We start from the raw sequence: 14,107 nt of genomic DNA, 5'->3' as shown, positions 1-14,107 counted from the left end.
AAATATGTTTTTAACCATATTAAATGGTCAGCGTTGGCAACCACAGATTCCAATCCAGTGATTAACTTGTCTTTATTCATCATAATGAGGTCCAGGATGGATTTACCTCATGTTGTATCCAATACCTTTCATCTTAGGAATTCTGCAGTATCCAGAAACTCTAATAATGTTTTATTATGGGCTGCTTAACACTGTTAGCATCTCACAAAATAAAAATTCCCATTACAAAAGATGTTTATTTCATAAATTGCTCCATCTTATATGAAGATTACCTCCATTTCTCTGTGTGATTCAGACCACCTTTTTTATAAATGGTCTCAGATACTGTATCTCACACTTTGGTCCTGAGAGACAGCAGACATAGGTGTCTACATGTGTGCTAGTAGGTCAAGCATTCCTCAAGGTCAATGGGGTTCTAGTATATAGAGCCTAGGAAGTGGTTCAACTCTTTAACACAGATGCAATAACAGTCTTCAGTTACCTGAATGTAGGCATCTAGTATCATTTGAGATGCTCTAAGGCATCCAGCTCATTTGTATGAGAAAGGACAGAAAATCCTATTGCCTTTCAAGTGGCAGCTGATGACAAAACACAATACCCCACAGTGCCCAATAACAAAGCATATGCATTTAGGCAACTGTCTGTTTTCAAGGGGCTTCAGTAAGCTGGTGATGCAAAGGCATCTCTTGCTGTCTGACGTGCCTTGGACACTACAGTACATCCAAATGAGGCTAGCTGCTATGACTCAGGATCTTGAAGAGACCTGTCCTGTCCTGAAGTAGTGGCTGGAAGCCAGGCACATCTAAGCAATTTAGAATGACATTAGACATTTGTGTTTTGATACCCTTGGAGCTCCAGTCGGCTCGATACCCAGTCTCCTTAGTGAGGTAATATCCTTACTTTATGTAAACTGTCTGAAGATTATTTTCTGCAACAATTTTCTTGTAGACTTCTCTTAACTGATCATTCAGCACAATGTCTGCAAAGAAATGTCACAGAAATAGAGCCAAGCAAAATGAGATGTACAAGACTGGAAACAGCCATGTTCTATTCCACCAAAGGTATTTTTCATTTTCTTACCACCTTTAAAAATCATAATACTAAAAAAATAAAACAGGGAATTTTTTGAACGTCAAATAAAAATTTAGAAGACAGTCCTCTGTTCCAATTAGATTGTCACCTGAATCCCACTGACTGTTTTAGTTAAGCAAATCTTTTCAATAGATTTCATATACAATTGTATAAGTTATACACATTAAAAAGGACAGAAACAATTTACGAGATTTTTCTGTCACAACCATCATAGGCTTTTTTTGAATTGACATGAGTGCTTAAGATCTCATTTGCTCTCCATCCAACCCAAGAAGGGACAAGATGCAGCAACATTTCCCCAGTCCTGTTCTGGTTAAGGAGAATACACAACTTCCCAAGTATTCTTGTTCCCTCCCATAGATTTTAGATCTCTGTCTACTTAGCCTGACTCTTTTTTCTTTACCTTTTTGCATTTTTTGGACTTCATTAACCACTTAGCAATTGCATTTGGATAATTATGTATCTGTGTATTTATACATATGTATGTCGGTTTGCTAAATGGCAACCTGATTTGGAATCAACAACTATCCCTTTAGCTTCCCAGTAGTCTTTTTCATGTTTGTTTTTGTTTATATAGATATGTCATGACACAAAACAGAATTGCAAAGATGGTCTTCCTTTCTGAAATAGTGATGTAAAGGTAACCTAGAGGAAAATTCTTTACTTCTCTCTTCAAATGCTGGGTTGTAATTTTTTTCGGATTGTAGGTATGGAAAGTAAAACACCGTAATCAGATATTGTATCTCCTCAAAACTCAGTCAGATCAAAACTCCATGTTATCAGCTGTTCAAAGACATAAAACCGCAGAGTTAAACTTTGCCATGAAGGGCTGAAGAAAGTATTATAACTAACTGAGAATTAAAAATAAGAAAGCATTCAGATAGCAAGCAGGTAATTGTCAATATTTGGGTAGATCAATGCAAAATATTAATGTCATCACACTTAAAATTATGGTATATAAGCAAATGGATGACTTGTCTCCCCTTAAGTGCCTACCTACACCAGTAGATCACATAGTGCCCCTGGCACTGGCAAGACATTCCTTACAGTATTAATTTATTAGAATGGGCTTTTTCATTATTCTAGCCTGAACTGAACAATTCCTAGTCATAGCTTAGGACTTAACACTCTCAATAGAGAGTTTAAATGAAGTCATCTTGTTTTGTGGAGTAAGACAGTCATAAAGTAGTGATGGGGCTAAGCCATAATAGTTGGGCCAGACCTGGAAAATGGCATGATTTCACTTAATAATACAGATGAAGCTTAGTTTCTTGATTATAACTTAAGCCATCAATAAAAAGATAGACATTCAGGTCTTAAGGTCTGCTGACATTAGCTGACCCACAGTTTAAATTTCATCAAATTATACTTTCATTGTTTTCACCATTTTCTCAAAAGTTATGTGTGTCTTCATGTGTGCATGCATGTCACTCTTGCTATACACCGAAGTTTTGATGAAGATATATGGATTATTTTTAATTTTCAGAAGAGAAAAAGATAGGGTCCAGAAATAAGGTCTGAGTACAAGCTTTAGCAGAGTAATAATTTTTAAGTGGAAAAGCTGATTTTGCGTAGAACTGCTGACACAAACTGAGCTACAGCAGTACCAGTGACCAAAACTATAATTTAGCTCATGTTCATGTCCCATAGATAACTTTGATAATATGGTTAGCCAGTTGCATTCTAGCAAAATCCGTTGCTCCTATTCCAATCTCATGAAAGAAGAATGAGACTTTCATGTTTCCAGAGCAGAGCATCACACATCAACTTTGCTCATGAATGGAAAGGTTTTACAGTTTTACACTGTTTTAGCTGTTAAATCTTTGCATTTATTATGGAAATTTTAGCACAACACAATAATTAAATAACCCTTAGAGTACCTGGTGTAAGAAAACAACATAGACAGGGTGATCACATTAGAAAGACCCATGTCTTCTGTAAAAGAGTTCTGTTGATGCTTTCCTGCTTTTGTCCATTCCCCCTTTTGCTCTTCTCCCTTTCTAGGACTTAGTAGAAGGTTTTTTGACAAATGTGCAAGGCTGTTTCTGAGCACATATGTGAACCTGCATCCTCATGACCCCTACCTCCAGACCCATCAGAGATTTGTGTTGTTTCAGACTGCTGACTTTTCTAAGGAACTCATGAGGGTCATTTTTTCACACAAGTGGGGAATAGATGTACAGGTGATAGCCCTCAACATTTTGATTTGAAATCAGGTGAAGGGAAGAAGTTGTTTGCTTTACCAATGAGCATGATATCCTTCTCCTGAAAGCCACTGCCAATGACTTGTCACATATTCACATGTCAAAAACTTTATCAGAAATGTGCCTTTCAAGGTCATGGAAAACAACTTTTGGGCTCCTAATTCACTCAGGTGACACTGAACATTTTACTCCATGCCTGTGTGCCTCTCAGCCTAGTAAAGGGCATCTCGTTTGTGCCTGAACTGCCTGTTCAGCTTGGAGCCAAGAGTGTCCTCAGGGAAGAACTCATTTATTTCCCCTATTTCAAGCCTACAAACAAGGCTGTTGGAGTGACTGGGAACTTCTGCAATCTCTATATGTGACAACACACCATATTCTGGGCCTTGAGCACACCAGCAGGCTCTTATTGCTCTGACCAGGTTCATCCAGGTTCTCCAGCCATGCTGTCTCCACTCACTGGCCCAACAGCTGTATTTAAGTGGAAGTCCCAGTCCTAGCTGTGTAGTGGGTATACTGTGCCTGGTTTTGTACCTGGAATTATCTTATTGACTTCATAGATGAGCTTGACCTTGGACCTGCCTCCTCAGGGGACCTCTGTCACTGGATGGTTGGACAGCCCTCATTACAGTCACCAAAATAGCTCTGCTCTTCTTTGTTAGATGGTGTGGGACTGTGCACCTTGCTCATGAGGTTGCTGTGGGACTATGCAGTTTGTTCATGAGGCATAACTGCTGGCTCCTAGCTTGCCTTCCTTTGCGTGGCTAGCCTTATCTAGCTGTACTCCAATAATAAGCTCAGGAAAAGAACAAGGACTTGGACTTGAGCTTAAGCGTAGCTCCTGGGACGATGAGTAGTAGATGTCTAGGTAAGCAGAGGCTCTGGAAAAGTAAGGTCATGGTAGCAACAGCCTCCCGGTATACTCAGGGCATTGGTGCTGCATATAGAATTACAGAATGGTTTAGTTAGAAGGAATCTTTAAAGTTCATCTATTCCAATTCCCCTGCCATGAGCATCTTTTGTTTGTTCAGGTTGCTCAAAGCCCCATCCAACTTGGTCTTGGACACTTCCAGTGATGAGATATCCACAACTTCTCTGGGTAACCTGTTCCAGTGTCTCAACACCCTCGTTATAAAAAATGTCTTCCTTATATCCAACCTAAATCTACCCTCTTTCAGTTTAAAATCATTATGCCTTGGCAAAACCTCTCTCTCCACCTTTCTTATAAGCCTCAATAAGGTCTACCCAGAGCCTTCTCTGGGCTGAACAGCTCTTTTCTCTCAGCCTTTCTTCCTAGGAGAGATACCCCAGCCCTCTGACGGTTCTTTTGGCCCTCCTCTGGACTCACTGTAATAGGCCCATGTCTCCCTTGTGCTGGGGACCCCAGAGCTGAATGCAGTACCCCCGGTGGGGGACTCATAAGAGCTGAATAGGGGGGAAGAATCACTTGACTGTTTTGCAATGCTGGTTGTTATGCAGCCCAAGATGTGATTGGCTTTCTGCATTACAAGCACACATTGCCAGCTCACATCCAATTTTTCATTCACCAGTATACCAAAGTCCTCTGCAAGGATGGTCTCAATCCATCACCCAGTCTGTACTGATAATGGAATTGCCTCAGCCTTCATGAGGTTCACATACGTTCATGTGCTACCACACATGCTCTCCTTCCAGCCTCAAAGCTGTCTGTGATGTAGCCATGTAGCTAGAAAGATCTTTTATCTCCCCTCTCTCACTTGAACTGTGAGGGAGGGTGGTAGGGGGTGGGAGGCATCCCCTTAGCTTCTTCCTCTGTAAGGCAGAGCTTTGGTAAATGGAACATCTTCTACAATTCTTGTTCCTGCTATCTTTTTCTGTTTTCAGCTCTGCAAAATAATCTAAAATCATTGCGCAGTTGTATTTTTCAATAGTATGAGCACATTCCCACTGCATAAGTTGTAAGGAGCACAACAATCCTGTGCATCAGAAGTTTGACAAGGAAGTTCAAAGGAAATATTACCATTTAACAGCAATTTAGTCCTTTGACAGCATTAAGGAGCCCAACTACTTCTTCCATAACAATCCAATTATCTTCTGTATATCCCTGTAATCTACACATGCAGTGACTCCTAATATATATCAAAAATGATTGGCAAGTCTTTAAAGAGCTTGGTACTGGAAATGAACAGTAAAGGATAGAAGAGAGAAAAATACCCAAAAGGTTAATATTTTTGTTTAATTTTGGTGATGTCATGATGAAATATTAAATTGCCTGAGGTTTAGGACCTTTAAATTGCTCTCCATTAGCCAACACTTCAAAGACAGTGCTTTGTTTCAAGACTTCATTGCAAAATACCCACTTTCCTCTTCCACATTAGGATGATGTATATGGACAAAACTCTGAAGGATTATTCTCAGAAGCAAATAAGTCTTTTTGAAGCTATTCTCTTGTCTAGAATTTCTAACATAGCCAAGCAATATTTAGAATTATTCTGTCTTTCATGTCAAGATTATTTTATGCATTTTGAAATTCCTTTTATTTTTCCTACACTCTGAATTTTAGTTTATTCTCTACAATCTTTTGATTCCAGTGAAGATTCAATACCTTGAAATTAAAAGATAAAAGGATTCATCAGCAGAATACTACATGATTAACTTGGTTCTGAGGTTTCCTGTTGAAAGGGCTTTCTAATATGCATTTAGTAGCAGACACATGATCCCTATTTTCCGCGCTTTTATATTGGTATTTAAACACATTCAAAAAGCTACCGTGTGGAGAAGCACTAGCCTAATTCATCTCAATTAAAGTCTTCATCTGGAAGCAATAGTGTAACTTGTACAAACCTGAAGTTTGCAAAAATAGTACCAAAATCCTTAAGGCTTTTCCATTCAAATATAGTGCATAGTTTAATGTAATAGTTGAAAACTAATAAAAGGTGCAAGTACGATTTATTATAAATTATATACCTCAATGCTATTGAGTCAGTAACATAAACAGCAGTAACATAAAGGAAAAAATATGGGATTTTGCTTCATTTCATGTAGATATGAAAATAGAAAGTATAGTAACTTGTAACCATTTACATATAATAAAAGAGTACACATTCTACTATCCATTCTGCAAATACTAGGAGCAACAAAACCTACTGATTAATATTTTTGCATATAAATAAAATGTCATGCCATTTATTATTAGAAATCATAATTATCAAGTATTTATCTTCTCTCCAGATGGGTGTTAGGCAAAGACAGTACCTGGGACAATTTTTTGGGTGAAACCAAAGGTGGCTTCAACAGGGTTTGTTTGTTTGTTTGTTTGTTTGTTTGAAAACTGCCTGTTGTATTTAGACAGTGGATGGCATTTTTTGTTTCATTTCCCTTCAAAATTGAGTACCCATCTGTAGCTTTCAGTTCCTCTGACTGAAAACATTGTAACTATTCATGTTGATAAATGTTTGTAGATGCAAGACCTACAATGTTTGTCAATTTCCAAAAAGTTCTTCACTACATTGCTTTCTGCAGCGGTACATGTGGATTCAGAAGCACGACCATCACTAGACCCCATCATACTTCAGGTTCCCTGATTTTGTTATTTGTTCCCTTTGTCATTTTTTTAGTCTAAAAAGATGTGTGCACATAAATAAATATATATATAATTAAACCAATAAATTTTGTCATAGTTTTGTCCATTTTTTCTCATACAGATTTAAGTCCCAGTTTAAGCAGGCAGTAACACAGCACTAACATTCTTCTGGTCTGCTGCCTTAAGACACCCACATAGAGGTAATCTCCAAAGTTTTCAGGCAGCATAATGTACACACAGAGTAAGAGAACAGCCTGACAAAGCAGTTTTGAAGAAACCACATCTTTGTGTCTCAGAAAGGGAAGTGTGGAGTTCAATAGGCAGGGAAAGCAGCTCTCTCTAGTCCCTGCATCCAGACTGATCCTCAGGCACTTACAGTACTCTAACAACCCTGAACTTCCAGAGCAGGAAACGGGGCAGGAGGCCAAAGGCTGATTTACGTCAGTTTAAATGTCATTGATGAGCCTAGCTGTTTGAGTGTTTGTGTTGAGTCTAATTCAAACACTAAAACAGTCTTTGTGACTTTTCAGGAGATGCACAGATACCTTGTTTTATTGCAGCTGGAGCTGCTGGGGTACTGTTAGGTTAAAATATTTTATGCTAAAATTCAACTATTTTTAGTTCCACTATTTCAGTTTGAAGATGATGCACTGAATATTGAACATCTTACAATCCATGTTTCCTCTTCTGTGCTGTGCAGACTTTTTACTAACACGTTCGTTATTTTATTTATTTATTTTTTATTGAATAAACTGTTCCCAACTAAATTAGCACTGACCAAACCCCTTTGTTTGTATAAAATTTGAAATGGAAAAAACTACCTAGCAATAGTTTGGTAATGACCATGGAAAACCAGACAAACTCTTTTGAAAGAAACCAAAAAAACCTCAAAAAATCAGAGCTGTAGGCCAGTCCATGTAGCAAAACTGACTTCAGAGCCATGTGTATTTTCAGAGAGGATGAGCAAAAACACATCTGCAAAGCCAGAATATTTGACTGTGGATGTACAAAAAGGCTAAAGTAAATATATGAATTTGTGTTGCTTCTTTTCATAAAACTTCATAAACATCTTTCCTCTTGGTTTGCATAGTGAACAATAACTTCGTACTGTCCCTCAGTGACACTAGATGGCACTTCAGAGTAATGGTGGGATAAGCGTCTTTTGCAACCTTTTACAGTTACTTTGCTTATGATATTATAGATACATGAAATCAATGATTGTATCAAACAAAAGCAATTTCTTAGCTTTCTGCTAATTTGTATGTATGACTGTGAGGTAGAAGATACTATCTGTTCTAAAAAAGTAACAAACATAAACAGAAAGAGATTATAACTGTGGTTCACTAACAGGTCAAAGCCCCATGTTGTAAGCCAAAAAGCTGTTGCCAGGCATTGTGTTTAGAGGATTTGAGAAGCAGTTTTTGGAGGGAACTGAAAAAAAATCTGTAAAACTGGAAAGCAGAGCAATACACCAATGCAAGGGATTTAAGAGCTGATCCTTCTCTGGAAATTAAATTACATTTAATGTCATCAGCATTTGATACATCAAATCCGATGACTATCCATAACTTGAAGCACTTTAGGAGAAACCAGCCAGCTCCCTTCTGGCCTTAAAAGACCAGACCGTATGAAAGGGCTAATTGATTTTTAGCCAAGGTTTGAAAAATAATGTTCTTTAGCAACATATGGTTTTGCTAACAAAAAATGTGTATGTACTTTCGGAAAGTCTAAACCTGAGGGATATCATTAATTAAAAAAAGAAAATAATGCAGGAAGGATACTACAAAAGTGAAAGAATAAGTTTACAGAATTGCCATCAAACTGCAGTAAAAACTTAAAGAAGCATCACTTCTTCAACACATCACTTCCATTACCATCTTTTTTAGTTAATTCAGTAGAAAACAGAAGGGACTATTATCTTTAGTTAGAAACCTCTTACAGGGATTTTAATTAACATGTTAATAAGATTCACAACTAGGGGAAGAATGATATATTTAGATATTAAGAGGTAGCAGAAAATATTGGCCATAATTCCAAAAAGCACTTTAAATAAGAAAAAGGGAACTCCAAATATTTACTCAGGCATGTTCCTAAGTAGTGTGATGGATTATACACATTGTTAATTTCAGATGGAAGAAAATACATTGTTGTCTATAATTTTATTTTTCTGTCTTCTTTAGCATGCTCTTGCAGCTGAGGATCTGTCACTACACCTTTTTATTCTCATATCTCTTGTTTCCACTGGCTTGACTTTTCTGATTATCAGGATATGCTTTGTTTCAGGTTCCCTTTGAGGGTCTATTCTCACACCCAAGAGACAGTCACACCCATGCCTGCTGTATAGGATGAGATGCCTTAGGCTGCACCAGGAAACAAGGGGTTAGGTTAGTTCCTTATGTGTTTGAGGTTGTGACTGTTTACTGTCTTCATATTTTATGGAAGGATCAGAGACGCACTGTTGGGCCTAAAGGCTTTCTACTTTAGCTCTCCTATTTCTTTCCTCCCAACTGTTTATAGTTTGTTTGGGTTTGTTCTTTTTTTTTTCTTTTTTCCTTTTTTTTTTTTCTTCTTCATTTTCTTTTAAGTAGAAGAGCCATCTGTTCTGTATTTATATGAAAAACAGTTTTAAAAATATAGGGCTTCACGCTGCTTTGAAGTCTTTGCAGATGCTGTGTGTGGAAAGGGTCCTGTTGGTCAGACATTGTAGATGTGGCTGTACAATTTATGGAAAGCCAACAGTGTGTTTACCTTTTGAATTTGTCATGATCTTGCTGAGGTCTTATATTGTAGGATTTGTTTATTCAGTTTTATTGCGCAGGACTGGGAATTAGGAACATCCTGTAATCTTTTGCAGCCCTTGGTTATTAGTGCAGAATGTATTTTAAACTAAAGAGGGGAGAGTCAGGCTGGACATGAGGAAAAAAGTCTTAAAAATGAGAATAGTAAAATACTGGCACAGGTTGCCCACAGCAGTGGTGGATGTGCCATCCCTGGAGACATTCAAGGCCAGGCTGGATGTGGCTCTGGGTGACCTGATCTCACTCTAGATGTACCCTGCTCATTACAGGGGGGTTGGACTAGATGACCTTTGAAGGTCCCTGTGCATTAGCACAGTGGGCAGCAAGCTTGCTGTTGGACATACCATGGGTATTACAGAGGAGGACCATGCTCAGATGTTTTCTTCTGGACTTAAAGTTGCTTCTGGTTTGAAAGAAAGGCCTTAGTATGGAGAGACTTTAAAGCTATGGGGGGAGAAATGGGAAGTTTACATATATGTTATATGAAGTTTTATGTAATATGAAGTTTTATGTAATAAGTAATTGTTATCATTTATTGAATAAATTTCTTCCTGTAAGGTTTTAGCTGTATCTCTAATTTGAACAATGTACATACAAACCCTGTGGAGTTGTTCAAGCTAAGACAATGCCTTTGTTCTCTTTTGAAATGCCAGTGCTTGGCTTTCTGTATCGATCAAGTCTGTCTCTGAATAATAGTAAATATCCAACCAAGAACCAAAAGGAAAATTTCTAACTGCCTTCTGGAGGGTTTTCCCTCCAGTGATAGAAGGATATCACATACTGTTAGTTTTGTTTAAAAATAACACTCAGAAAATGTGAAACCCAGAAGAAAAAAAGGATGCAAATGGGGAAAATCAGTGACTACTACATGAAGAAGATAGTAACAAGAACGCAAACACGTTTTTTAATGTGTAATGGCTTTAGTGATTCACAATTGCTTCCAATTATTTACTACCTGTAGAAATGACAGCTAAAAAGAGAATATATTAATTTTATTGAAAAAATCCCTGTGAGTGTTAGGCATGAAAAATCATCTTGAGGGAAGGGAATTTCACACTATTTGCTCTTATTTTAGCTATCACCACTACAAAGATGTTCAGTTTTCAAGACTTAATAATGATTAACATAGTGACACACTATGTTATTCTATCAATCAAAACAGAGAATAAAAAGACAAACACTTCGGATTTTGCCTGTATTACATTATTCTTTAATATAAATGACATATAAGTTTTACAAATTAGAGAGATTGACCTTGGAGTATTAAGAGGCTGCAGAAGATTCTTTTAAGGTGACATTTTTATTGATTATATGTTTAGCTTTGTAGATTGACAGTAGAAATGTGCAGCCTACCTTTGATGTGCTTGCTACCCACTGGTATGGATTGAAGAATCTCAATTTGCAGAGGGCTTCAAATCGCTCTAAGATACTTCTACAAATGATGTCCCAGCAATGTCCAGCTAGGTCTTGCAATTATTTCACTTCATCTTTTGCTATACTTTACTTTTTTTCTTACAAGCTAAATTCCACAAATTCATCAGGTGGGGAGCCTGCATATCTCTACTTGACAATTAAAAACATTGTTTAAAAAACAAAAACAGTAAAGGATGCTGACAAATGTACAATGCAGAACAAGTGAACAGAGAACTGCTATTGGTTTTGGTTTAGATATATGCATGGATTGATACCAATGACTAAACCCTAATACCATACTGTGCAAGGCAGTCTCACTGAAGTCATTAAAATTGCTCTTGTGACTAAGGTGAGAGTGATTTGCCCTAGAGAAATTTAGTCATTGAGCTCCAGATACAGGTTACAGGTTTTGTACTGCAGACTACACATTATTTTGTTCAGTAGGATTATGTTAGGCTAATCCTGAATAGCATTGCTCTAGAAGAATGGCAAACTTTAGAGAACTATGTGTAGAATACGAATTTCTTTTATTTTTCCCAAAATAATGACAACAACTTTATTTACCTCTGCTAAATAGATACATTCAGAATTGGCTTAGAGTTATAGCGGATATCTTTAAACCTCCAGGGCTTGAAATAAATTTAAAGGAGGTAACTCTCACTTTCTCAGGTCTCAAGATGATTTGAGAGTTCTTATTCCCTCTACTATTTGTGTGTGTGTGTGTGTGTGTGTGTGGCTATAAAAATAACCTCAATCTTTTTTTTTTTTTTTATATCATAGCTTGACAAATATTTACTCCGAATCTCATATACAGTGGAATCTGAAAACCTGTAGCATTCAGCAAACTGAAAAATACCACAGAAAGCATGCTGGAAAAGAAGGCTGAAATAAGTCAGTTTAAAGCATAGTTGGCAATTCCTTTTGATGGTATGCTTGATCTTGTACATCTGTAATGATTCATTTATTCTACATCAATGGATCATCTCCACTTTAAAGTGAATTTTCTGGTATTTGGCATTAATTGTTAGCAACAATTTTTTTGAACAGGCCTATTACAACAGGTACTTTAGCTGAAACACAACCGAACCCCATCTTTAAACATCTATTTGTAATTTCCAATCTGTACGGCAGAGCGTTCATGGATACATCGGAAAGCAGAGGGCTGGATTTCCCAGTACTGCACAGGGTTGCTGAAGAGACTCACACCAGAATAGCTAGCCTTTTTGGTATTGTAGCCAAGAGGGCAAAAGTCGTTGATTCCAATTGAAGCAATTTTGTTGTTATGAAGATAGACCACCTGAAAAGCATAAAAGTGCAGAAGTGAGAAATAGAGCTACTGTGGCAAATAAGATAAATTATTTGATGTCAAACACTTGGCAGGTTTTGTGCACAGTTATATGGAGTAACAACATATCCTCTTTTTCCAAACAAATGCTTGATTCTGCTTACCTTTTGAAATATCTAGAGTACACTTAATTAGAAATCATATCTACAGAAAGAGCAGAAAATGTGCAATGTAATCTAATAAAATTTCTATCATTTGATCATACTGTAAACAAACAGGAGTCAAAGATGTGGAATTACTAATACAGTGCTGTGGTCCAGATGCATGTGCTTCTGAATAAAGAATGTGTTTGGTGCTAATTGGTTTCTCTCCAGCTCTAATGCTTTCACTTTCATGAGTGCAACCATACAGGACTCAGAGCCAAAGTAATCACTAATGATGACTTATGGTAGCTGATGAATATTACTCTGCTCTATAGTCACCATTTCTGATTAATATTCCCAAGCTACATGCAAGAAATTATTTACATTTGGGATTCTTCATTCTTTGGGAAGTTTTTTTCCCTGTAAAATCTTACTCAACCTGAAGACAAATTTTAATTGATTCCAAGAAGCCGTATTTCTAGCTATTCAGCCACACAGACCTCGAAAAATACTGCTGATGTGAAACGCACAGTCTCTTTGACCTCCTGAAGGCACAGCTTTGTGAGATACCAAAGGAAAGGTTCTTGGTAAAGGTTGCAAAATGTCATTGAGTAGAATTTGGGGGGGGGGGGAATCAACAGAAGAAATGTTCTTTGAAAGCATTTTTTGAGTTAAAAAAGGAATTGAAGTACACAAATAATCCCATCTTTGTTGTGTCCCCTCAGACGCACAGAGACAATGAATGTATACCTCCGGATCTACACACCTCCATAGCCACATCCTCACAAAAATCAGAATAAGAGTCATCTTGTTATATGAAACTTTTCCACGCCTATTCAAGTTTATGAAACATTCATCAAGTCACTTTTTCACAAATACTGTATATGTTTCTGTTCAAGACTGAAAAACCACACAAACACCATTTGGAAATTTTCAACAATTGCTATTACAAGCAGTATTATAAGTACCTGAATATATTTGTGTTCTCCTAGCCCACCAGGTACTCTGACAAGTTCATTGTTGTTCAAATGGAGCTCTCTTAGGTGAGGTACATTGTTAAGAGAGCCATTTTCAACTGTAGAAATACTGTTGAAGCTGAGACCCAATCTGAAAAACAAACAAACAAACAAACAAACAAATATGTTAAACTTGTCCACATAACCATCTTTCTTGGATTGCTTACTTCTTTACACCACTGTTGTAGAACAGACCAGGCTAATTTTCAGTGTTACACTGGTACATGGTACAGAGTCACCATGTAGAACTAGTTGAGATAAATGTATTTAAATGTTTGACATCTGATGTGAACTATCATAATTACTGTTATATCATTCAACATGTATCCATGGGACTGCATACTTCCCTGAGCTACATGATGAATCCCACTGTAAACACATACTGTAAACACATACATTGGCATCAGTCTTTCTTTAAGAGCTGAGTAAGAATTTCTTGTATGACTTTAGGAGCACTGGCTGTAACTTCCTTTGTCAAACTACATAAACCAGGGTGAGCAGAACTGTTAAGTTTAAATCTCCACCACATCCTTGTCTGATGCTTATGTAGTTAGAGCCATGTTACAGGCTGGAAACAGTAGCTGAGTCATATGTAAT

General features: G+C 37.2%; 1 protein-coding gene across 1 annotated transcript in view; it reads right to left on the bottom strand.

Moving 5' to 3' along the window:
* Positions 1-11,570: 11,570 nt before the first annotated feature.
* DCN (decorin) overlaps positions 11,571-14,107 on the bottom strand; it is a gene marked incomplete at its 5' end in the record, with an annotated part of 18,410 nt that continues 15,873 nt past the window's right edge. The window contains 2 exons of the mRNA XM_010020895.1: positions 11,571-12,363; positions 13,463-13,601. Coding sequence (XP_010019197.1) covers positions 12,169-12,363; positions 13,463-13,601 — 334 coding nt within the window. The remainder of the gene's footprint in view (positions 12,364-13,462; positions 13,602-14,107) is intronic.

This window comes from Nestor notabilis, unplaced genomic scaffold, assembly GCF_000696875.1.
Source record: "Nestor notabilis isolate BGI_N333 unplaced genomic scaffold, ASM69687v1 scaffold8968, whole genome shotgun sequence".
In the NCBI taxonomy this organism is placed as follows: Eukaryota; Metazoa; Chordata; class Aves; order Psittaciformes; family Psittacidae; genus Nestor; species Nestor notabilis.
The sequence above is the reverse complement of the archived record's forward strand: the minus strand, read 5'-3'. Positions and strand labels throughout refer to the sequence as shown.